This window comes from Megalobrama amblycephala, linkage group LG1 (assembly GCF_018812025.1).
Source record: "Megalobrama amblycephala isolate DHTTF-2021 linkage group LG1, ASM1881202v1, whole genome shotgun sequence".
Lineage (NCBI taxonomy): Eukaryota > Metazoa > Chordata > Actinopteri > Cypriniformes > Xenocyprididae > Megalobrama > Megalobrama amblycephala.
The window spans coordinates 70528116-70554056 of NC_063044.1; the positions used below are offsets into that span (position 1 = coordinate 70528116).

The following is a 25941-nucleotide window of genomic DNA, read 5'->3' on the forward strand; positions in this document are numbered from 1 at the left end:
TGTAAATATTTATATTTATTAAAATTATAAATACTTTTATCATTGTTAAACACTTGTTTGGTACTTTACTTCACTTGACTTGACTTGTGATATGTGATGAGAAAAGGGAGAAGAGCGAGCTCGACTAAAGGCCGACACCAGGTTAGGTTCCTAGAGTAAGTTACCATGGTAACTGACTCTGAGTAAGTTACCTCTCTTTCAGAAAGGGGCTTGACTTACCCTGCTTTCTCGACATACCTCCCATTCTGAAATGGAAAACCCAGAGTTTCCCTCATTTCAGGGTTAACTTACTCAGAGTTTTTACTTAACCTCCTTTCTGAAACGTGTCCCAGTTTAACTGTAGTAAAATTAATGCAAAGACTGAAACCTGAAATCAACCTTTCAAAAAAAAAAAAATAAATAAAAAAATAAACCTTGACAAAAAGAAGTCTTAGAGAATGTCTACGTATAAATCCAAATCCACAACTTAATAAAAATATATTTCTAAAAACACTAGATAATTTATAAGCCACTTTATACAGAACTATAATGAAATCTATTGGTTACAACATGACATTACATTTTTTTTTTCTTTTTTTTTTTACTCCCACCAAATGGCACTAATCTGCCTTCAGAAAATTTGATTTTAAATGCCTTGTCTATTATAACATGGGATACTGCTTTAATTGAAAAATAATTAAAAATATATATTTGAAAAAGTTGTCTATTATTTTCAAAAGGGAAAATAGCTAATAAAATGTATTGCATTGTATCATGAAATACCCTCAAAATTCTAAATAATAATCAAAAAACTATTATTGAACAAAAATATACAGTATAACATTGGTTTTCCTGTGGGGAAAAAAATTTACAAAAGGCATTGGTCACTTTTAACTGTGAAGAAGTCAAGTGTAACCCCTAAATGAAGAGGCCCAGAGAGTTTTAATAGAAGTTAATTGAAAAATAAAATCTATTTATGACATTATTTTTGAAAGCATCCTCACTTTACAGCATTTTTTTTACACAAGTGCCTAAAACTTTTCACAGTACTGTAGCTTTGCAGGAAGGTTTCTTCAATTGTCTTCCGCAAAGTGTCTTCCGCAGTTCTTCTGGATTTAGTCTGTCTCAGTTTTTCTATTTTCCCTGTATTTTCATGTAATCTCAGATGGACTTGATGATGGTGAGATCAGATCTCCATGTGGAACATACCGGCTGTTGTCAGATCCCTCGTGCATAGAAAAATCTCACTAGATTACAACAATTAATGGCAAAAAGAATGTTTGTAAATGTGAACTGATATATCCTATTGCCACATTACAGCAAAAGATGTGGTTGTGCTTTTATACTGTTGGACATATTACGGAAACAGAAAGTGTCCGGGTTCACGCCTCTAAATCTCCGATCAACAGCGCTTGGAAACACCGCAAATACATTCGGATCGATCGACGGATTTGTCCCTCATTCAACTAGTCTAAAGATTAAAAAGAGACCAACTAAACAATCGTAGAAATCAAATCGCGATATTGTGGTGATTTTCTTCAGGTATGTGAGTTTTAACTGAGTCACCTGTGGTTCACTATATGCGTAGCCTATAGTTTAAAATATTTTATTATGACTGTATTTTGGGGATTATTTAAGTTTTAGCGTTATTTGTAATTTAAAATGTCTGTTTCTGAATGTTTGTTTTAGTTTTGTTAGTTTCAGTTTTGCTGAAGACGTCACGTGCCTGTGCTAAAGATATTTATTTTCCCAAACGGTACGATACGACCATCCTCTATCCCAGCACAAATTAATAGGCTAATTAAATTAAATAATTAAATAATATGTAGGTCTATGAATTTTAAATATGGCTATTGGATATCATTTATGGATATTAAGCAAACATAACTTAACTTTTAAGAAGCATCAATTAAAAGCATATGAACTAAGTTATTTTTTTACTTTCTGAAGTAAAAATTCGGCAGCCATGTATGAATGAAAAATGTTAAAATCACACGATCTTTCATTATCATATGTTTGTGCTTCAGACAATATTTTTCATATACCCCTCGTTTCACAGGCAGTCTAGTCCAGACTAAAATGCATGTTTGAACTGTTTTAACTAAAAGCAACTTGCACTGACAACTTTTTTTCTCAAGATGCACACCAGTAATATTTATAAGCTACTTAAATGCCCTAATTTATCTAAGGCCTAATCCTGGTTTAATCTAAGCCTTTGACACCAGGCCTCATTGTTTTACATAGGTCTGCGATTAAAAACTTGCTAAGTGTTACCAAAATGTAAAATGTTTACATAGGTTTAACAGCATAACTTACAATATTCAGTGAACATTTCTCTACTTGCTCAAGTCTTGTCTCTGGTAGATTGTCAACAGCTTTTCTGTCACACTAAAGCCTGTCAGGCTGTTAGGCTCATGGATACATTTACAATTATTCATTTAGCAGACGCTTTTATCCAAAGAAATTTACAAAGACATTGTTTAGAATAGTACAAGGCAAGATCGCAGGATCGTTGAGTTGCAGGTGATGTTCTTTCATCCATGGCCACATGTCCACCAGGCATTCAGAGATCCGTGCAGCTACTGTTAGATCATCTGATTAAAAGTAGAGTTGTGTGTCATCAGCATAGGTACAACAAACCATATGCCTGTAAAGTGTGCCATTTGGGACAGGGCAAAAATATCCCAGAAATGGTAGTTGCTGATGACGTCTTGTTTAACACGAAATACTTCTCGATTCATGAAAGATACAATTTTTTTTTTCTCACTATGGGACACAAGAGAAATATTAAGAAAATAAATCAGATTCATCTCTCATCGTTTCTAAGAGAATATGCGCCGTTAATGCAGCGTGCCAAAAGCTCGGCCAGTAATATCTGTAATGTAATAATTGACTGGCATTTGAGTCTTCTTCACCAGCATAACTCTCACGCAAAGTTTGCATATTGTTTGTGTGATATCCACTAGCTCGCCTTCATGGTTTAAAATAGATATATTTTCAATATTGCGACGTGGCATTTTTCTTTATCACCAGTTGCTCGCAAAATGATAGACACTGATTCACATATCGTCTGCGTCATTTCCCATGATGATAAAATAACGTAAATTATTAAATAAATGAGTAAATAAACAACAAGCAAACTTAAACTTGTTTGCTTAAAATTTCTGAAAATAATTTGCTGATGCAGGTACCTGCAAAATAAATAAATAAATACATTTCTTGCTCCCCTAACTGTCAAATGTCACCCATGCTGATTACCATAACGATGACTTCAAACCAAATATTCAATTAAATATCAAAATAAACCTAATTTAAAAGTATTTCTGTAAATGTATGACAGAAGTAAAGTCAAACTTTAATCACTTAATTATCTAATTAATTAACTGCAGTTGCTTCAGTGTTACTTTAAATAAGTAAAGCTGGTAATGCTGTTTATGGAGTTGTTTAAAGGGTTAGTTCACCCAAAAATGAAAATTCTGTCATTTATTACTCACCCTCATGTCGTTCCACACCCGTAAGACCTTCGTTAATCTTCGGAACATAAATTAAGATATTTTTGTTGAAATCCGAATGGCTCCAGTGAGGCCTCCATAGGGAGCAATGACATTTCCTCTCTCAAGATCCATATAGGTACTAAAAACATATCTAAATCAGTTCATGTGAGTACAGTGGTTCAATATTGAATATTATAAAGCGACGAGAATATTTTTGGTGTGCCAAAAAAAACAAAATAATGACTTATAAAGTGATGGCCGAATTTCAAAACACTGCTTCAGGAAGCTTCGGAGCATAAATGAATCAGCGTGTCGAATCAGCTGTGCAGAGCGCCAAAGTCACATGATTTCTGCAGTTTGGCGGTTTGACACGTGATCCGAATCATGATTCGACACGCTGATTCATTTATGCTCCGAAGCTTCCTGAAGCAGTGTTTTGAAATCGGCCATCACTATATAAGTCATTTTTTTTTTTTTTTGGCACTCCAAAAATATTATCGTCGCTTTATAATATTAATATTGAACCACTGTACTCACATGAACTGATTTAGAATATGTTTTTAGTACCTTTATGGATCTTGAGAGAGGAAATGTAATTGCTGGCTATGCAGGCCTCACTGAGCCATCGGATTTCAACTAAAAATATCTTAATTTGTGTGTTCTGAAGATGAACGAAGGTCTTACGGGTGTGGAACGGGTATTACTCACCCTACTGAGGGTGAGTAATAAATGACATTATTTTCATTTTTGGGTGAGCTAACCCTTTAACATTCAATATCTTAACACAGTTTGGACCTATATTGAGTAGTGTTCATTTAACACTGAGCATTTGCTCTGTACCACATTGCTATAATGTTCTCCCTTGGATTAATTAGTAACTTTTTTGAAGAGGATTTTGCTGTGCAGAATGTTGAGTTGTTAATAGAAAATTAAAGGGTCCCACTTTATATTGGGTGTCTTTAACTACTATGCATTTACATTTAATCCTGTGGTTCAATGCACTTACATAGTAGTACATAGTAGTTAAAGCCACCTAAAATAAAATGGGACCAAATTAATTTGAATTTAAGAATGTTTAAAAACTTTCTTAAAACAGAAATTTGATATCTGAGCACTTGGTCACATGTGAGACCCAAAGACCAAACCCAAAGAACAATTAGTGCACCTAAACTGTTGTGTCCTCTCTCTCTCTGTGTTCATGCAGTGAAATGGCAGAAGCCAGTATTTCAGTGGATCAGGATCAGTTCAGCTGTCCAGTATGTCTGGATCTCCTGAAAGATCCAGTGACGATTCCCTGTGGACACAGTTACTGTATGAGCTGCATCACTGACTGCTGGAATCAGGAGGATCAGAAGAGAATCTACAGATGTCCATTATGCAAACAGACCTTCACACCAAGACCAGTTTTATGTAAGAATGTGGTGATTGCTGAGATGGTGGAGAAACTGAAGAAGACGAGACTCCAATCTGCTGCTCCTGCAGTTCCTCACACTGGATCTGGAGATGTTCAGTGTGATTCCTGCACTGGAAGAAAACAGAAAGCAGTGAAGTCGTGTCTGGAGTGTCGAAGCTCTTACTGTCAAAATCACCTTGAACAGCATGAGAATCTCTTCAGTAAAAGACACAATCTGATGGACGCTACTGGACGACTGCAGGACATGATCTGCCCTCAACATGGTAAAATGCTGGAAATTTACTGCCGTACTGACCAGCGGTGTATCTGTGTGCTGTGTTTGGTGGATGAACACAAAGATCATGACACTGTATCAACTGCAGCAGCGAGGAAAGAGAAACAGGTACTGCTTCATACTGGATCTCAGTGACAGTTCATGTTGGTTCTCTCCACTTTCATTATGTGCTTTTCTTTCAGTCAGGGAAACTGATGTGATTAAATATGTTCACTCTTTGTGTAGCATTTCTCATATTTATTAATATTTCTGTTTTCTGCAGAGACATTTTGAGGAGAAACAGAGAAACATCGAGCAGAGAGAGAAAGATCTTCAGCAGCTGAGAGAGGCTGTGGCGTCTCATAAGGTGAGTTTGGAGAAGAAGTTTGAGTCTCAGTTTGGACTTTCCTCCAGTGCTGGAGCTCTTCTAGTCCCACTGAAGCCACTGTGTGATTGTGATGTGTGTAACAGCGCTCTGCACAGACCGCAGTGGAGGACAGTGAGAGGATCTTCACTGAGCTCATCCGCTCCATTGAGAGACGTCGCTCTGAGGTGATTCAGCTGATCAGAGATCAGGAACGAGCTGCAGTGAATCGAGCTGAAGAACGACTGGAGCGACTGGAGCAGGAGATCAATGATCTGAGGAGGAGAGACGCTGAGATGAAGCAGCTTTCACAAACACAGGATCATGTTCATTTCCTTCAGGTAACACAGATCTTCTCAAACACTGAGGACTTTAACAAGCTTCTGGAATTACAGGGAGTTTGTGTTTTTGTGTCTGTAGAGTTTGTCGTCTGTCTCTCTCTCTGGATCTACAGACGGCTTCACTGTCAGTTCTCATCTGTCCTTTGATGAAGTAGTGAAATCTGTCTCTCAGCTCAGAGACAAACTGCAGCAGTTCTGCAGCGAGGAGACAGAAAAGATTTCTTCTACAGGTACAATTCTAGGTTTTACTGACTTAACCCTTTCGAGCGTGAGTTTAAAATATTCTAACTGTCCCCCCCAGAGTGAGTTTTTTTAAGGCGACCGTTATTTTAGAACGTTTGCCTTTAATGTTTCCATAGCGACGCGTCTTGCGTGTCATGAGCGCTGAGCGCAGCCACAATAACACTGTATGACAGGTGGATCGCTATTATTTTGTTTTTCCTTGTTTATTTAAAATATTCACAAACTTGCTTCCCATGTCATCAACTATCTGATATCCCGATCCTCAAATATGTGTAAGTGAGTGTGTTTTGTCGTTTAAAAGCCTTTATAAATGATCTTTATCTTGATCTATAACGCGAGATGGGCGCCGCCATCTTAGTTTGCGCTGCAGTTCACAGAGTCCTGTCAGTCGGATTTACAGCAGGTGAATTCATCCGTTTCTCCCGAAATATATGCAAGTAAGTTGCTGGTGAACTGGAAGAATAATAGAGTAAACTTTATAGTTACTTGGGCCCATTATGTGTGTCTGATATGAATAAATGCCGGCAAATTGTATTTGAATGGATTGTTATTGCTCCTTCCACTGATGTCTGACATCAGTGTGTATTTTATAAACTCTAAATATATTGTTTTAATGGTGCTTATGCGTATTTAAATGTCTGAAACCTTAAAAGAAACGTTATGTGGCTGAAAACGCTGCATAGTTGTGATATATGACAAGAGCTGCGCGCGTCCGTCTCACAGCCAGAGCGCGAAAGCGCAGTTTGAATCTGGCAGTTATGTGACGTCGCTGAACGTCCGAAATCCCATATGTGGGACCGTACGCCCAGGGGCACAGAAATAAAAATCCCACATGTGGGACCGTACCGCTCAAAGGGTTAAGCAACAATCGAGCTACTGCAGGTTTTTCATCATCGTGTTAATTTCTTAATGTCTGTCTGAGTAAAATCATGGACAGTAAAAGAAATGGACACAGCGACCCCATTGGAACTCAATTGAGACAAGTGAAGCCCATTTTTAGCGATTTTTAGCACTTCCGTTTCTGACGCGCAGACTCAAACTAAGCTTGATGACGTCAGCAACCTGTCTGACAGATGTAAATCTTCTAGTAGCTGTGCGTGCAAACTGCCATCGTTAATCTTGCAGAGACGGCGAGCTTGAGCGGGGAGTTCTTTGGCGTGAGTGAGCAGGAGTAAGTATTCTGATTAATTATTTTGTATAGTATTTTAAAATGTAATGCCAGTACGCCATATTAAGTTAATGCATACTATTGCCTGCGAGCTTCTCCTCCTGTCTGTACGGTAATTTCTCTACTGTGCGACAGAGAGTCGAGTGGTTATGACGCAATCGTTAGCCTATTTTTACAAAAACTGTTTCTACGGGGCCATAATGTAACATAGAAGGTAATGGAGCCCTTTATACATTGTCGTGTATCTTTAGAAATAAATAATGGACAAATGGAGTCTTTAAACGCCTCAGATGTAAAGTTATTCGCTGTCAAAGTGACGCCAAAATGAATGGGAGTCAATGGGATGCTAACGCAAGTGAAGTTCTGCTACAAGATGGCGGCACGCGGCCGACTTCAACTTCCGGTCGACTTCCTTGGGCACTGAGTAAAATACCTTGCTTGTGATTCTTTCACTGCACACACATCACCTCTGTCTTTGGAGTCCAATTAACATGTAAACATGCTGGATGAAGCCGAGCTACAATTGATTTATCCAGGTCTGTTAGTCGAGTTTTGCAAAAATGTGTTTAAATGACATCTTAAATCAAAATTAATCTAAATCAAATTATTGCAGTAGCTCATTTGAAATCTTAAAGGGGTGTTTCACTGTTTTTTTAACATGTCATAATGCTTAGTTTAAAAAAAACAAAACTGTATTTTTCATATATTTTACCTTTATTCTACACTGCTGTTTCCCTTCTCCTAAAAACGCTCTGTTCAGTTCCTGGTTCTATGAAGCCCGTCCCTCAGAAATAAGCAATGGACTGAGATTGGTTAGCTGGCCCAGTGTATTGTGATTCGCTGTCCAGAATATGTTGTCACTAGAGCCGTTGAAAAACGATATTTAACGGCATTGGTTGTCATGATTCACGTTGTCCGGAAACATTTAAACATTGTTCCTTGAAGTCCAGCATCCCTAATAAGAACACTTGTATGCGCTCGACATGGCCTCGCCCACTTTGTTGCGTGTTCCCGTGGGCAGCGTTTATGTTAATTGCAGGGTTTATGATGTCACCAACCCGGAAAGATGCTCGTTGTAGGCATTAAACTGCCATAACTATAAAAGACAATATCTCTGTTTGCATTGAACTTTCAGCACTGTAACTTTGCAGATGTTGTTTATGCTCAAGCAGCAACATTACACACTAACTAAAGTTAAAAAAGTGAAATCGCAATGAACCACCCCTTTAACATTTAACATTTAAAGTATATTAGATCCGCTCTGACGGACAACAAAAAAAGCTAACTTCCATCCATATATCAGGGATTCTCTGTTTTTACTGTTATTTTTATTTCATATGCATTCCATTTTTATTCTTATGTATTTGGTTCTTCTTTATGTAAAGCACTTTGAATTACCATTGTATGAAATGTGCTATACAAATAAAATTGCCTTGCCTATATGTAAATGTAGTAATTCATTCTCAGAAAAATTTAATTTATAAAATAGATAACTATTTAAATAGTATGTTTAATTTCCTCTTGACATGAGAATTAAACTGCAGATGTGTTTTGTTTTCCATAGTGAAAAGCTGTCCAGGTCATTCTGGCTCCTGAATATCAGACCAGAGAGGAGTTTCTACAGTGTGAGTTACTATGAAAACACACACTAAGATCTAGTGGAAAGTTTTACACTAAATTAATTGTTCAATGTTGTGTTTTTAAAATGCACTGGCTGCAGCAAATTGATGAATAAATTATGAAAGTCATAAACAAACATTCATTATGAATAGATGCATTTATGACTGAAAATGAATAAAAAATAAAAAATACAGTAGAAAAAAAAAAAACATTACTATCTGTGATTTGTTTCCTTCATGGTTTTGTTTGTAATGCAAATCACTAATTATCAAGCTATAGCATGATGACACAGTGCTGTTATTGAAGGTCAAACTGTTACAAGTAAACAAATGTAGGCCTATATCTCTGTATATAAACCTTAATTCATTCATACATATCTCTATTAACATATCTCTATTAATATATCTATTAACATATTAACATGTTGATCTAAAAAAATATATACTAGCGCTAGGCTCAGAGATGAGCATGCATGATTTAAACAGAGATTGCATATAAGTGCTTAACTTTGTTTCATAATTATCATTATGACCCGAAAACAGGCAGCTTACATTAATAAACATTTAATTTCTAAATAAAAAAAAAAAAATTATAATCTGAACTAGTCTCACATTAATCAGTAAATTCATTAGAGTAGTGCTGAATTTAGGCAGGATAGGTCAGTTGCTGGTCACAGGATTGAAACAAATATTGGACAATCGATCAGGTGCAGCTTTCAGCTCAGATATAGACAGATTCGTAATCGAATCCACACACAAATCTCAATGACAGTGATACAGAAACTACAACATTCACACACACAGAGTGATGTTCAATAGGCTCACAATGTAAATCTCCTTAAAAAAAAACTTTCAACATATTTAAGATTTTGCTTATTTCTGTCTTATTAATCAAATAAGTTTTATTGAAAAAGTTCATAGTGTTTTTGTATGTTTAAGTTTATTTGTTTTCCATAGGCCTTTAATTTGCAAGATGTTAAATAACATGCATTTTTTTAAAAAGTAAAATAAAGAAATTATGAGGCTCTAACTAAAAAAAAACAAACAAACAAAAAAAACTAATCAGTTATCAAAATAGTTGCTAGTTGTTGCCATAATGAAATTGTTCTTGATGAGTTCAATTGGAATAAGGTTTTGTTGATGATTTTGCCTGTTAGAGGTCAAATCACTTTTCAAAACACAACATGATGGAAGGCCACAAATAATTGTGATGTATTAATCTCCATCAGATTCCCGTCTGTTGACTGTGGATCTGAACTCAGTGAATAAAGGGCTCCATCTGTCTGAGGGAAACACAGTGATCACTGTCGCTGACAAACTCCAGCATTATCCTGATCATCCAGACAGATTTGATTGTTGGATGGAGGCGTTGTGCAGAGAGAGTTTGACTGGACGCTGTTACTGGGAGGTGGAGTGGAGTGGAGATGGGAGATCAGGATTGGAAACATCAGTGACGTATAAGACCATCAGCAGGAAGGGAATGGCAGCTGAGATTTTAGGTGGACGTAACAATCTGTCATGGACTCTATTCTGCTCTCCAGACTATTGCTCATTCTGGCACAATAACATTGAGACTGAACCTTCCCTGTAGTCAGTGTCTCCAGTAGAATAGGAGTGTATGTGGATCACAGCGCAGGGATTTTGTCCTTCTACAGCGTCTCAGACACAATGAGCCTCATCCACAGAGTCCAGACCACATTCACTCAGCCGCTCTATGCCATGTTTGGATTTGATGATAATACAACAGTGAAACTGTGTCAACTGACCAATTAATCAATCATATAGAGGTTGTATAGATTGTTTTGTAATCACATGATGAACCATCTGAACACTTAAATCACTGATTAAGAGTAAACCTTCTAATCATTTGTGCAGGAAATAGGTGTGGGAATCTTTAGGCACCCCACGATCCGATCCGATTCCAAAACTATTCTTGGCAACAGGATTCACAGTGTGTGAATAACCTAAACCCCCATGATTGAAAAACATTAACAAATGAATCGAATACAAAACCTATTTTCTTACCCTACTTTCTACTTGTCCTTGTCTTTTCACATAGTTCATCATTCTGACAGGTTTAAAATAGATATTACCCTCAATGATTAATCACATAAAATTTGTCCTGATCTTTAACCCTAATAAGATTTTTTTTCTCAATGTCAGTCGCGCTTGAAATATTTTTACTTGTTTTTCATCAGTGCATTTTATAACAATACAAAGAGCAACGTGAAACATTTTACCTTTTATTTGTTCACCATTAAATGTTTTTTTGGTTACACTTTATATTGTATTACTTAAATAAGTACTGAGTACTATTAATTAACTACATGTACTTACTATAGAGTTACAGTTAGGGTTAGGGTTTGGTTTAGGGTTAATTACTTGTAATTATGCATCATTTACTGTTATTACTTCAATAAATACATGTAGTAATGTGTAACTACGGCACTGAAATAAAATGTTAGCGATTTTTTAAAATTATTGTGCACTCATGATTTTTCTAGAATAATTTTTGTTGCTGAATTATCCACAAACCTACTTAATAATAGTATTTTTGCCAAAGATTATGAATATAGCCTTCTCCTTACTGTGGCAGTTTAAATACAATCTGATGGACGCCACTGGACGACTGCAGGACATGATCTGTCCTCAACATGATAAAATTCTGGAAATTGACTGCCGTACTGACCAGCGGTGTATCTGTATGCTGTGTTTGGTGGATGAACACAAAATCATGACACTGTATCAACTGCAGCAGCGAGGACAGAGAAACAGGTACTGCTTCATACTGGATCTCAGTGACAGTTCATGTTGTTTCTCTCCACTTTCATTATGTGCTTTTCTCTCAATCAGGATAACCAATGTAATTAAATGTGTTCACTCAGATTTCTCAGATGTACTATTATTTCTGTTTTCTGCAGAGTCATTTTGGTAGAGAACACAGAGAAACATCCAGCAGAGAATCCAGCAGAGAGAGAAAGATCTTCAGCAGCTGAGAGAGGCTGTGGCGTCTCATAAGGTGAGTTTGGAGAAGAAGAGAAGTTTGAGTCTCAGTTTGGACTTTCCTCCAGTGCTGGAGCTCTTCTAGTCCCACTGAAGCCACTGTGTGATTGTGATGTGTGTAACAGCGCTCTGCACAGACCGCAGTGGAGGACAGTGAGAGGATCTTCACTGAGCTCATCCGCTCCATTGAGAGATGTCGCTCTGAGGTGATTCAGCTGATCAGAGATCAGGAACGAGCTGCAGTGAGTCGAGCTGAAGAACGACTGGAGCGACTGGAGCAGGAGATCAATGATCTGAGGAGGAGAGACGCTGAGATGAAGCAGCTTTCACAAACATAGGATCATGTTCATTTCCTTCCAGGTAACACAGATCTTCTCAAACACTGAGGACTTTAACAAGCTTCTGGAATTACAGGGAGTTTGTGTTTGTGTTTTTGTGTCTGTAGAGTTTGTCGTCTGTCTCTCTCTCTGGATCTACAGACGGCTTCACTGTCAGTTCTCATCTGTCTTTTGATGAAGTAGTGAAATCTGTCTCTCAACTCAGAGATGAAACTACTGCAGTTCTGCAGCGAGAAGACAGAAAAGATATCTGAAAGAGGTAAATTAATTTATTCTCAGAAATGAGTTCAGCACCATTCAATTAAATAATAAATAGTTTAATTTCTTCATGAGGAATTAAACTGCAGATGTGTTTTGTTGTCTGTAGTGAAAACCGTCCAGGTCATTCTGGCTGCCTGAATATCAGACCAGAGAAGGAGTTTCTACAGTGTGAGTTACTATGAAAACACACACAAGTCTAAAATGCCAGTCTAGTGAGAGAGTTTGACTGTTTTGCTCTGAAAATAAATGGCATTATTCAGTTCAAGAATTTTTTTTTTACTTAAAATACAATGGTCTGTAACAAACTAAAATGAAAATAATTATAAACAGACTGCTTTACAGTTTATAGATGTATCTGTGACACTACATTTACACGGGGCAAACAATATTTTGAATTTGGACTGCAGTACCTATTTTGAACACTGGGTGTCATTCCTACATAGAGCCCCTTTAAAGGGAATTTCTTTCTTCAATGAAACACAAAGTAATATATTTTGACCAAATGCCTTAGTGTTTTAGTCCATACAGTGAAAGTCAATGTTTAACTCCAATGCTCTTCAAAACATGCACTTTTATGTTCCACAAAAGAAAGAAAGTTATAATTTGACAGCATGAGGGTGAGTAAATGATGACAGAATTTACAGTTTGGGGTGAACTATTTCATTAATAGAGCAACAAAGAGAGCTCGTGCAATATTTTTAACTAAAAATATTCATTTTGATGGAATATTTGATGTAAATTTCATTTTTATATTTATCTCCACCAGATTCCCATCTGTTGACTCTGGATCCAAACTCAGTGAATAATTGGCTCCATCTGTCTGACGGAAACAAAACGATCACTGTCGCCGACAAAAAACAACAGTATCCTGATCATTCAGACAGATTTGATTATTGGATGGAGGCGTTGTGTAGAGAGAGTGTGACTGGACGCTGTTACTGGGAGGTGGAGTGGAGTGGAGATATAGGAGTGGGTATAGCAGTGACATATAAGAGCATCAGGAGGAAGGGAAATAGTAAAGAGAATTTACCTGGACGTAATAATCAGTCCTGGAGACTGAGTTGCACTCCTGACTATTGCTATTTCTGTCACAATAACATTGAGACTGAACTCCCTGTAGTGTCCAGCAGTTTAATAGGAGTGTATGTGGATCACAGCGCAGGGATTTTGTCCTTCTACAGCGTCTCAGACACAATGAGCCTCATCCACAGAGTCCAGACCACATTCACTCAGCCGCTCTATCCCATGTTTAGATTAAATATTCACTCGATGGTGAAACTGTGTCCTCTGACTAATTAAATATAGAGATTTTGTTTACAAGTTCTTGTTCGTGAGCTTCTAGCTAAAATTACAATGTATATGTGCCCTAACTCTCATTAACTCTAAGCCAATAAAGATTTATGTTTTTGGGAGTGATAACTGATTTATAATTCTTGTTCAAAGGACATAAAACAAAGCATTGAAGTATAACATGGTTATAATTTGTTTTGCTAATGATGACAGGCATACATGACTGCGTATGATGTGTTTTTATCAGATTTCCATCCATTGTCTTTGAATCCAAACACAGTGCATCAACATTTCCATCTGTCCAAGGGCAACACCGTGATCACTCACACCGGCACAAATTACAGATATCCTGACCATCAGGAGTCAGGACTGGTTTGATCATGCTCAGGCATTGTGTTGGGAGAGTATCAGTGGACGCTGTTACTGGGAGGTCGAGTACAGCGGCAGTGAGGGTGTCCATAAAACATTGGCATATAAGAGCATCAAAAGGAAGGAAATGAGAAATTATAGTAGATTTGGATATAATAATCAGTCCTGGAGATTGTACTGTTCTAACTCCAGATGCTCATTCAGACAGATTATCATACGGACTGAACTCCCTGTAGTGCCCAGCTGTACTACAGAGTTTTAGCAAATTAATCATTTAATGTTTGTAATGTATGAGTAGAAACACTACACAGAAAAACTAATATTGTTGGCCAATGTGTAATAGCATAGCAAGCAACATAACATAAGTGATAGGCCCTATATTTTATTATTTGCCTACTATTATTACGATATGAGTAAGTTGCATACATGCCTTTATCTTTTGCATGTTTTCCCCTCTTCCTTTTTATTTATTTATGTTACTTAAATCGGCCTCCGGTGGCTTAGACCTTTTGCCTTACCATAATTTAGTGCTGATTTAGAACTTGTCCCGCTGTCCCTACAGACGTCACCTCATCCCTTCTTCTCGTATACTTTTGAGTGAGTTGTCTTCTGTGGGTGCACACTCGACTCCCTCCCGACCAGGTTAATTTACCCACCAAGTGACATGATATCATTGACGTTGCATGCAAATGAGTGGTAAAAACCCGATTGTGCATTCGTTTATTTGATTGTTTGCCGTTGCCCATGTCGTCCAGGCCTAAATCTGTCACTGACTGGTTTTAAGGAAAAAGTTAGGCTACTCAGCTTAGTACATTTTCACAGCGTCCACAGTTTCTAGAGCATCCATATTTCAACCCAGTGCCATGACAACACCGGCCCTCGCGGCCAAATAAACAGACCGGCCCACCGGGAACCTATTAGCCAATCCGGGCCTGTATATATTATATATATATATACCCTATGTTGCCAAAAGTTTTCAGATGCCTGCCTTTACGTACACATGAACTTTAATGACATTCCTTTCTTAATCCGTAGGGTTTAATATGGATTTGCAGGCCAGTCAAGGTCCTCCACACCAAACTTGCTCATCCATTTCTTTATGGACCTTGCTTGGTGCACTGGTGCACAGTCATGTTGGAACAGGAAGGGGTCATCCCCAAACTGTTCCCACAAAGTGGGGAGCATGGAATTGTCCAAAATGTCTTGGTATGCTGAAGCATTAAGAGTTCCTTTCACTGGAACTAAGGGTCCAAGCTCAACCCCTGAAAAACAAGCCCACACCATAAACCCCCTCCACCAAACTTTACACTTGGCACAATGCAGTCAGGACTAATATCAGATTGCCAGACAGAGAAGCGTGATTGGTCACTCCAGAGAACACATCTCCACTGCTCTAGAGTCCAGTGACGGCGTGCTTTACACCATTGCATCCAACGCTTTGCATTGCACTTGGTGATGTAAGGCTTGGATGCAGCTGCTCGGCCATGGAAACCCATTCCATGAAGCTCTCTACACACTGTTCTTGAGATAATCTGAAGGACACATGAAGTTTGGAGGTCTGTAGCTACTGACTCTGCAGAAAGTTGGCGACTTCTCCGCACTGTGTGCTTCAGCACGAGCTGACCCCGTTCTGTGATTTAACGTGGCCTACCACTTTGTGGCTGAGTTGATGTTGTTCCCAATTGCTTCCACTTTGTTATGATACCACTAACAGTTGACCGTGGAATATTTTTAGTAGTGAGGAAATTTCACGAATGGACTTATTGCACAGGTGGCAACCTATCACTGTACCACGACTGAATTCACTGAGCTCCTGAGAGTGACCCATTCTTTCACAAATGTTTGTAGAAGCAGTCTCCATGCCTAGGTTTTTATGATTTTTGATTGTATACACCTGTGGCCATGGAAGTGATTGAACACCCAGATTCAATGATTTGGAGGGGTGTCCCAATACTTTTGGCAATATAGCGTATATATATGCAGTCGACTCACCTATGTTTCTCGACAGTTTTCAGCATCCCTCCACCACCCCGTCTCTTCATACTCACCTGGTTACTTTCCTAACCAGAGAAACGGGGAAGTACTCTTGGTTCAGGCCAAATATAATTTGTATGTTTTTGTACAGTATGGTATAGCGGAGACTTTTTCTTGAGTCTTTTTATAAATATTTGTGTTCTCTCATGTGATCATGTGGGTTTGATCCAAGGTTTTGAGAGACTTAACAGAGTGTCAATGCTATTCAACTTTGAGTGCATTTTGTTAAACGTTAACCTGAAGTTGAGTCCTGACCTGAATCACAACAACCAAAGGTTATCAGAAACTCCACCCTATTACAACACTGACCAGGAAGAGACTGTCTCATTATTTCTCCTTTCTGTCAAACCAACTCTTGCGTCTCAAATCAGTGATCAGTGGAGAATAAAGAGGAACATTTCCAAGAAGGATTTTTGAGGTGTTTGTTTTTGAACAGACAGCAGATCTTTGTGATTCCTGTGGTTTTTCATTTTTGCAACATCATTCAGAAAGTGAAAGTAAAGTTTAGATTGCTGGAGCTCAAACAGTGAAAATGGCTTCGGCATCTCAAGATAATTATATTTGTCCCGTGTGTCATGATATCTTCACAAATCCTCTTCTTTTAGCATGTAGTCACAGTGTCTGTAAAGAGTGTCTTCAACAGTTCTGGAGAACCAAGGAAATTCAGGAGTGTCCTGTCTGCAGGACAGCCTCAGAACATGAACCTCCTCTTAATCTGGTGTTAAAAAACTTGTGTGAGTCGTTCCCGAAGGAGAGAAATGATAGGCATTCATCAGGATCTGAGGAGATATGCAGTTTACACAGTGAGAAACTCAAACTCTTCTGTCTGGACGACAAACAGTCTTTGTGTTTAGTGTGCAGAGATTCACAACAACATGAAAATCACACATTCAGACCCATCAGTGAAGTGACTTCATCATATAAGGTAAGACAGATTTATATGTAAGAATTTTAACATTTTAACATTACAAAATCTTTGGTGTCTTATAGATTTTCACTTTACATTCCAGGAGGAGCTCAATACAGCACTGAAGTCCTTACAGGAGAAACTTCCACATAGTGAAAACATTAAAGAAGAGTTTGAGAAAACAGTTCAACACATCAAGGTGAGGATAGATTAGAGCAGCTGAATTGGTTTGTCTGACATAATTTTCCATTATTGGCTGGAATCATAGAAACTAGAATAACAGAAATGTTTAATGCTCCTTAATGGTCAGTTTCAGCTCCTTTATTTATTCTAATGCAGAAATATTTTTTCTTTACTGTTTATGTTCATTTAAGACGTAACCAACTGTGATGTAACCGAGAATTGTATGTATATGTATCTAAGTGCAATAAACGGGAAAATGAACTATATTTGACACTCGCGAGCTGTTTGAAAGGTGGCTTTATGTGCTCGCTCTGGGTATGACCACGAAGCCTGCAAGAATTATTAAAATTATGCGGAAAACCCACCAACCTGTGCCAGAATTCAGGCTCAATCTGTAACATCAACAATGCCAATACTATTCAACCGGAGTGAATAAGATGATTGAGTGACAGGTGACGGGGTGTGTGTCAGTTCGCCGTTGGAGAGAAGAGAGAATGAGAACGTGCAGCTGGTATCTGTGTATCTGTGAGCTCCTTCACTGTGCGATTATGATCAGCTCTCCAAAATCTGCTGGAGCTGGCCTTTTTTAGGTCCAAATTTCAGGGTTTTTACTGGTCCTTTAATGATCGGATATCACAATTGGCTACCAAAATGCTGATCAGAGGTTTGAATATTAATTTAAATCGTAGATACACTTAGTAATGGAATTTGATTTTAAAAGTATCAAGCACCAGCAGCCCATAATTCTGTTTAATATGAAATAAATGCATTTTCATTCAGATATGGTCACCAAGTTTTAGTTCTAACGTTCATAAAGTTTATAAAAATGCTTAATTGACTAATGTTTCAGTTATTATGCTTTCAACTGATATCACATATGGATGTATCTTATTTATAAACCATTTAAAACTGTTGTTTTGTAAAAAATGGCTTATGGGATGTGTGTGTGTATTTGCCTCCTACAGAGACAGAACATCTACTGCTACAGTACTAGTACTTAAGAAAAATAGAGTTGTAGTTAACTAACCCACATTTACCCACTCAGTCTTCATGCTGCTCCAGAATCAGTTGTGTCTTTGAGATGATTGAAGTGAATGTGGTTTGATTTCAGTCTCAAGCTGAGCACACAGAGCACCAGATTAAACAGCAGTTTGAGAAGCTTCATCAGTTTCTCAGAGATGAAGAAGAAGCTACAATCACTGCACTGAGGGAGGAAGAGGAGCAGAAGAAGCAGATGATGAAGGAGAAGCTGGAGGAGATGAACAGACACATCTCAGCTCTTTCACACACAATCAAAGACATGGAGGAGATGAAGAAAGCCAATGACGTCTGCTTTCTGAAGGTCTGATTTCACATCATTGATTAATTGATTGATGATTGATTGAGTTCTTGATGATAAATGGTGTGTTTGTTCTGCAGAAGTTTCCAGTCTCAGTGGAAAGGTGAGTGATCTGCTGGTGTCTCTGATCTCTCTGATTCTGATCCAAAGCCACTGCAGTTCTGACTCCTGAATGTTCTTCCAGAGTCCAGAACTCACAGCCGGATCCACAGATGGCTTCTGGAGCTTTGATTCATGTGTCACGTTACTTGGGCAACTTGCCGTTCAGAGTCTGGAAGAAGATGCAGGACATCGTCCAAAACAGTGAGTCTGACTGCAGAATATCTGTGCTCTTACACACAGACTGGAAATGATGGATGGAGACTTAAAATTGCTTAATCCCTAAAATCAGAGGGAAATGATAGGTGAATAACACTGATATAGAAGCACCTAACCCTGCTTATAAGCCTAAACTTGACATTAAATGATTAAATGTAAACTTGTTCCTCAAATCTTATTGGTTGATTGGAATGTTAAGAGGGGGTGTTGCTCTAATTTATAGTAATATCTTCATTATTACTCAGAAGTCTAGTTTCAAATATAATAGATGTGGGAAGCTCTGCTGTGTGTTTGGCTGATGGCTGCTGTCAGTGGGAGGCTGGGTCCCCTTTTTTGTAGTCTTCCAGTCACAAAAGTTTCTAGTTTTAGCATTGGTGACAAGCTTTGTTTGAGCACTGTGCAGATTTGCTGAAGTTAAAATTAGGAGATAAAATATAAAAGCTATAGAGCAAAGCGCAGAGCAGTAAGCAAAAGCGTCCAAACAGTAGCAAAGCTGGAAGTTAGCCCTGCTTTGCAAAGAATCTCTTTTCTTTTCTCTGTATAGAGACTTGGTCAACATGAAAACAGTCTCGTAAATGAGTGTGCTCAGTCAGTGCTGAACTGCTCGAATTCATTCAAGGGCAAGACAGATGTTCCACTGAAACTATTTCAAAAGGCCCCTGGGGCATATGGCATCCACAGCCGTAGTGACGCCGCTCGGATTGCTTCATATGAGACCACTTCTGCACTGGGTATATGGCAGAGTCTCAAGATGGGCATGGCGCCGCGGCACACACTGGCCTGCTGCCAAACATTCAGCTCGTGGTGAGACCCTGCTTTTCTACAGGCAAGAGTTCTCCTAGAGCATGTGTCCAGACATGTTGTTGTATCAACAGATGCCTCCACCACCAGCTGGGGTGCCATGTGCAACCGGCATGCTGCCTCCTGGACAGGACCCCGAATGCAGTGGCATATCAATTGCCTCCAGTTGTTAGCAGTACACCTCACCTTGTGCTGGTTCAGACTGTTGCTGCAAGGCAAGCATGTGCTGGTCTGCTCAAACAACAAAGCAGCCGTTGTATACATCAACCATCAGGGTGGTCTACGCTCCTGCCACCTGTCACAACTCACCTGCTATCTCCTCTTCGTTTTTCGGCCCGCCGAATACCTTGGTCCAAAGCGGGCCGGCTCAGGCTTGAGGGAGTGGTTACGAACAAAGGCGGAGTTTATTTGTGTGTGGAGACGGAGGTGCCATGGATGATTATATGTAGATTACCAGTTAACATCAGCATTAAAGACTTTTAAAATCATTTTAGCTCAAAACTCACTTCCAGACAGCAGCAAGTGTTTGAAATTACTTCTGTTTGTGATCCGATGTGGATTCTGATCACCAAGACTATGCGTGCTATTACCATAGTAAACATGGTAAATACGACGGCTTGAAGAAATCAGACAAATATACGTAGGCTATCACAATCATGTAATTATTTTATCTGTCAGCACGTCTTGTCTCTCAACGGACTGATATCCATATTTAGCTCCGCATATTTCATAAAATAAAGCAACTCCATGTTTTCGGGATTGTTTCTCTGTCACTGGAGAGAGTGCTAAAGCTCCTCAGGTCGTATTTTTGGTGGAAAATTGGTAGAAATTATTATTCTTTGTAAATGTGATGTAAACATACTGTCCTATGACTACAAATAAACAGAAATAGACGCGACTGAATAAGTAGGCTACGTGTGTCCTCTTTCTTTTGTGAAATAACAGTAAATACTAATTTATTTCTGTGACTGTTTAATCTTGACACAAATTAATTCATTATGATTAATTTGTTTGGTAAAACATCAATGCTTGGGTTTTTAAATTAAGTAAACAACAAAATGGCAACAACGCCTGCTTTTATCATGTTCACTTTACGATCTCGCTAGTTTCCAGAAATTTCTCTCTGGTTATTTTTCTGATAAAACTTCCATTTGTTTGTGAAATGATGGGTTTGTGTGACGTTGTTCCAGAGAGGCATGTTAAGGGCGGGTTTTAGTGAAGCGCTACGGAGCTTCTGGCCCGACGGTGGAAATGCAGCGTGATTTTGAGCTCGGTGCTACAAGTCCGGGACTATTAGCCTAGCCTGGCCCGCTGAAAGCCCTGGCTCGTGCTGGCCTGACAGTGGAAAAGCAGCTATTATGTGTTTCCCCCAGTGAGCCTGCTCACACATACACTGTGCAAGGTCAGGGAGAATGAGGAGCAGGTCTTGATGGTTGCACCTTACTGGCCCACCCGGACCTTGCTCTTGGAACTAATGCTCCTCTCGACAGCTCCTCCCGGGCGAATACCCCAGAGGAAGGACCTTCTTTCTCAGGGATCGGGAACCCTATGGCACCCAGACCTCCAGACCTCTGGAACCTCCACGTGTGGTCTCTGGATGGGACAGGGAGGACTTTAGTGGCCTACCCTCAGAGGTAGTTGACACTATCACTTGAGCTACACAATGCAACATGTTAGAGATTGAATTTGTTTATATACACCAGGTAAGGAGCGGATGCTACCCCATATATTTATGCTTGTTATTTAGTGTAGTTAGCTGGCGATTTGTTGTGGAAAATTCATTTATTTTTGTACCTTATTTCTTTGCAGTTCCCCTACCCTCTTAATGGAAGTGAGCACAGTAAGGAGCACCCTTCAAGCCACTACAGTCAGTAGAGCTTAAGATCCTGTCCCTGAAGACAGTGCTCCTGACTGCGTTCCATAACAGACCAGTGGCCGGTTGCATAAACTTAGCTTCTATGTTAAGACTGTGACTTAAGATCTAGTTTGACCAACTAGCACTTAGTTAGGGCTAATCAGTCTTACTTTTCTGATTCAAATTAGGCTGATCTACCTTTTTATGTAACTGAATTTACAAAGTTAGTACCAGTCTTGAAGAAAAAAAATAGATGACTTTAGGTTTAAGACTAGTCTAAGCAGTTTATGCAACTGGTCACAGCTCTTTGTCTGTTATGGAGGCCAGCAGAAGGAAAAGGCTGTCTCTAAGCAGAGGTTGGCCCACTGGATAGTGCATGCCATCGTCTTGGTGTATCTAGCTCAAGACAAGCTGTGGCCCCTAAGTGTGAAAGCCCACTCTACTTGGAGTGTTGCCTCCTCTTGGGTGTTGGTGCATGGCACCTCGCTGACAGACATCTGTAGAGCTGCGGACTGGGCGACACTTAACACATTTGCAAGGTTTTACAATCTCTGTGTAGATCCGGTTTCCTCCTGTGTACTCGCCTCAAGTAGCTAGTAGAGGAGGGGACCCGCTCGATGTCTCGCTTTCTGCACTATTCCCTTCTAAATATGGGATACGAGTGCCTATTCTGCTCCCAGGTGTGTACCCCACTTGGTAAACCCTGATGGAGTTCCTCCAACACCCTCGACAGTCTGATGTGACGGAGGTGTCTGATGCTAGGTATAGCACTTGTGTGTATGTCCAGAAGGTCAGCCCATGTACTAGACTAGGTGTCCATGTGTTGTGATTTCCCTACGGGTGATCCCACATGTGTATTCTTCCATGGTACAGCTTCCCTGTCAGTGAGCCCTTGTCTTTTCCTTGGCAGAGTCCACTTTACCGGTATTGACTCCACCCTCCACCAAGGCTGGATCTACCACAGAGATCTTCCATATATAGCACTGCCCTAGTGGTCAGTCCATATGTGAAACTCCACATATTACCTCCCAAAAGACAGGATGTGGCCTCCGTAGCATTCCTTTCTGTTCAGAATAGGCACGCTTTCCCAGTGTTATCCAATCAGTCTCACTGTGTGGGTCAAAAGGAGCAGCAGGCTCTCTCAGAGTAAAGCCCTGTCCTTTCTTCCATCCCCAGAGGTGCAGGGGGTACAGGCAGCTTATTCGGGGCACTGGAAGGGACAGCAATCATGGCATATTGGTAGGGATCCCAATTCGTCAGTTCAGTTCTGATGTAATGTTGAACGTGACTGACTAATAGGGAACATCTAGGTTACAAGCGTCCCATCGCCACGACTGCTGTACCACCACTGAACGGCTGGGACACCATCTCGTCTCCTCAGTGCAAATCTTAAATGAGTGAGTGCTGCTCAATTCCTTATATACCCACTGAGCAGGGAGTGGTTCATCATGCAAATCTCACTTGCCAATGTCCATTGGCTTGTTTTCTTTACACTTGAAGGTGATTGGGATCTCAGATGAGATCCCAATTCATCATTTTAGTTCTGATATAACATCTCAATTCCCTCCTTCAGGGAATGGGATTTACATTACTAACCTAGACATTTTTCATCCACAGCATAAACAGATCTCATTGATTTATTGCTATTTTAACTTTCCCAAAATATCAGTTTCTCTTGTTGGGACACAAATGTCTGAATCACACATTTAATATTTGTATCTGATGCTGTTAAACACTGATGATAAAAATGAGTGTGTGACTAAAAACACTGTAAGTGATCAGAGGAAAATGTCTGATGTGTTTGATCAACAGGACGAGTGTCATAATTCATAATAGACGGTTCACTCTTGATCATTATATGAACATCAGAATAAAAGCATCGGTTGATTGTGTCTCATCAGCTCCTGTGATCCTGGATCCAAATACGGGTCATCCACGTCTCGTCCTGTCTGATGATCTGACCAGTGTAAGACTCAGCCTGGACAATCAACCTCTTCCTGATAATCCAGAGAGATTTGACATCTATCAATGTGTTCTGGGTTCAGAGGGTTTTAACTCAGGAACACACTGCTGGGATGTGGAGGTTAAAGAGAGTTCATGGTGGAGTCTTGGAGTAACTACAGCATCAAACCAGAGGAAGGGACGTGATTTCTTTAACACTGATGTCTGGAGTGTGTGGTATGATCCATACGGAGTGGATGAACGATATGGTTTTCGTGTTAAACAGAAGCTTGATCGTGTGAGAGTTGATCTGGACTATGACAGAGGAATGGTGTTATTCTCTGATCCTGTAACTAACACACATCTACACACATTCCCAACCACTTTCACTGACACACTCTTTCCACTCTTCTGTATGTATAGTTTACCCTCTCTGAGGATCTTACCGGTCAATAGTCAGTAATTGTTAAATCTGTAGGTCTGGATTGAGCTGCTTTCATCATGTTTCCAATATTTAATCCATATCACATGAGTAAGACTGCTGTTGATTTGAATATCAGTATGGTTTAATATGACTTGGCTGTGATGATATCCAGCACTACAGCAACACTCACACTCTCATATCACTTTAATACAACATATCAATAAACAAGAAGTTTTTGTTGTAAATGAATAATTATTTCAGTCTATAGAGGTTAAATGATTGTTTGTTTGTTGTAATAATACACACAAGATTAGCATTAAATATATAAAATAATATATTTGTGAACTATTGGAAAATATTTGGATTTCTGCATTGATTACTCATTAAATGTGGTTTAATCAAAATGTAACTTTAAAATTATAGACAAACACTATCTGACTAAACTAATAATACAAATAATTAGACTTTTCACGTTTTTATAATATACAGTGTGTGTAATCATTCACAGAGCAGAGTGGAAAAAGTAAGTGAACCCTTGAATTTAGAAACAAAAGCTGGATATTTTCAAAGGGATCATAAACGTATTTGTGTCACTGTGTATCCAAAGTGTTATCTTCTCCTGCATGATAATAAAAAAGTTTGTTCCAGTAACAACCATTAAATGCACCTTCAGTTCTGCTGACTCTCTAAACACACTTTTATTACGTGCAAAATCATATGTATGCAAATGTGATTCGTATCTAATGTTATTTCATTTACATGTACAGCATTCGCCCTCCTCATGTTCATATATTTTTCACATATGTTTTACTTCATAATGTTTTGTTTTTGTTTTGTTTTTCCTTTATGTGATTACATAACTGCTTACATTCTTAATTATTCAGCTCAGAAACATTTTGTGTAGTTTTGTTTCGCCAAGAACATAGAAGATAAAATAAATTATGAAAAAAAAAAAAAATACATGAGATGTAATAGTGTACTATATATACTATAAAATATGAGGTATCAGCAAGTTCAAATTAATGAACTTAGTTTGAATGAACTTTGTAACTTTGATTTACTGTAGTTCAAATTACTTTATGGGAAGCAGAAATTTTAAGACTCCACGCCTCTATATTTGTCATGTTCCTGTTCACTCCGGACTCCATTTCCCATAATCCTCCCTTGCCTATCACATGCACTCACTCCACCAATCACCTATTGCCACATACTCTTGAAGCTCTTTACCTGGACTATAAAGGACTCTCACTCACACACACACATTGCAAGGTCTTGTTTACTCCTGTGACAATTCTGAGCGTTTGTATCCTGTCTGCCTGTCTGCCTGTCTGCCTGCCTGCCTGCCTGCCTGCCTGCCTGTCTGCCTGTCTGCCTGCCTGCCTGCCTGCCTGCCTGCCTGCCTGTCTGTCTGTCTGTCTGCCTGCCTGCCTGCCTGCCTGTCTGTCTGCCTGTCTGCCTGTCTGTTATTGATCCTGCCTGTTTCCGGTTTATGATTCTCTGCCTTCTGCCTTTGGACTGTTTATTGTTATCTGGACTGTGAATGATATCTGCCTGCCCTGATCTACTGCCTGTATCCTGACCATGATTCTGCCTAGCCCTTGCTGTTCCTGTTTGCCCCTGCTTTGACCCTGCCTGTATGACCACGCTTACTTTAAATAAAGCTTGCAAATGGATATCTGCCTGAGTCCAGCTTCGTTACAGAAGACCTCGCCAAAACAACGATCCAGCAGCTTTTCTGATGAACACTGGTCTGGTAGGAACTTTGCTTTATTGTTATTAGGGCTCAAGCAGGGCTCACGATCGCTGGAGGAATATGTTGTGGAATATTTGGACATTGCTTATTATTCAGACTTGCTGGACTGTGCGCTGATAGACTTTTTCTGTGAGGGCATTAATCAGCAACTCAAATCACAACTCATTTGTGAGGGACCCCGTTCATCTCTAAGTCAGTTTTTGGATTATGCCTTATTAACTGTTGGTTCTCCATTTACTGTGGGTGTCGC

General features: G+C 39.2%; 2 protein-coding genes across 4 annotated transcripts; both read left to right on the forward strand.

Moving 5' to 3' along the window:
* Positions 1 to 1081: 1081 nt before the first annotated feature.
* Positions 1082 to 14438, forward strand: LOC125247349 (E3 ubiquitin-protein ligase TRIM47-like). 3 transcript variants are annotated; one of them, XM_048158617.1, is made up of 7 exons: positions 1082 to 1521; positions 4678 to 5269; positions 5424 to 5507; positions 5612 to 5845; positions 5925 to 6087; positions 8828 to 8881; positions 13244 to 14438. In XM_048158617.1, the coding sequence occupies exons 2-7, from the start codon at positions 4682 to 4684 to the stop codon at positions 13774 to 13776; spliced, it is 1656 nt and encodes a 551-aa protein (XP_048014574.1). In that variant the 5' UTR covers positions 1082 to 1521; positions 4678 to 4681; the 3' UTR covers positions 13777 to 14438. The 3 variants fall into 3 exon arrangements, with proteins under 3 accessions (XP_048014574.1, XP_048014568.1, XP_048014561.1); XM_048158611.1 differs by having other exon boundaries at positions 1087 to 1521; positions 5925 to 6075; positions 8821 to 8881; positions 13244 to 13363; XM_048158604.1 differs by lacking the exon at positions 13244 to 14438 and adding an exon at positions 10105 to 10238 and having other exon boundaries at positions 1087 to 1521; positions 5925 to 6075; positions 8821 to 8881.
* A 1867-nt stretch (positions 14439 to 16305) lies between these two features.
* Positions 16306 to 24770, forward strand: LOC125246918 (nuclear factor 7, brain-like). The gene is made up of 6 exons (XM_048158052.1): positions 16306 to 17095; positions 17181 to 17276; positions 18372 to 18602; positions 18680 to 18702; positions 18784 to 18902; positions 23475 to 24770. Exons 1-6 carry the CDS (start codon positions 16703 to 16705, stop codon positions 23975 to 23977), a joined length of 1365 nt encoding a protein of 454 aa, XP_048014009.1. The 5' UTR covers positions 16306 to 16702; the 3' UTR covers positions 23978 to 24770.
* Positions 24771 to 25941: the final 1171 nt, after the last annotated feature.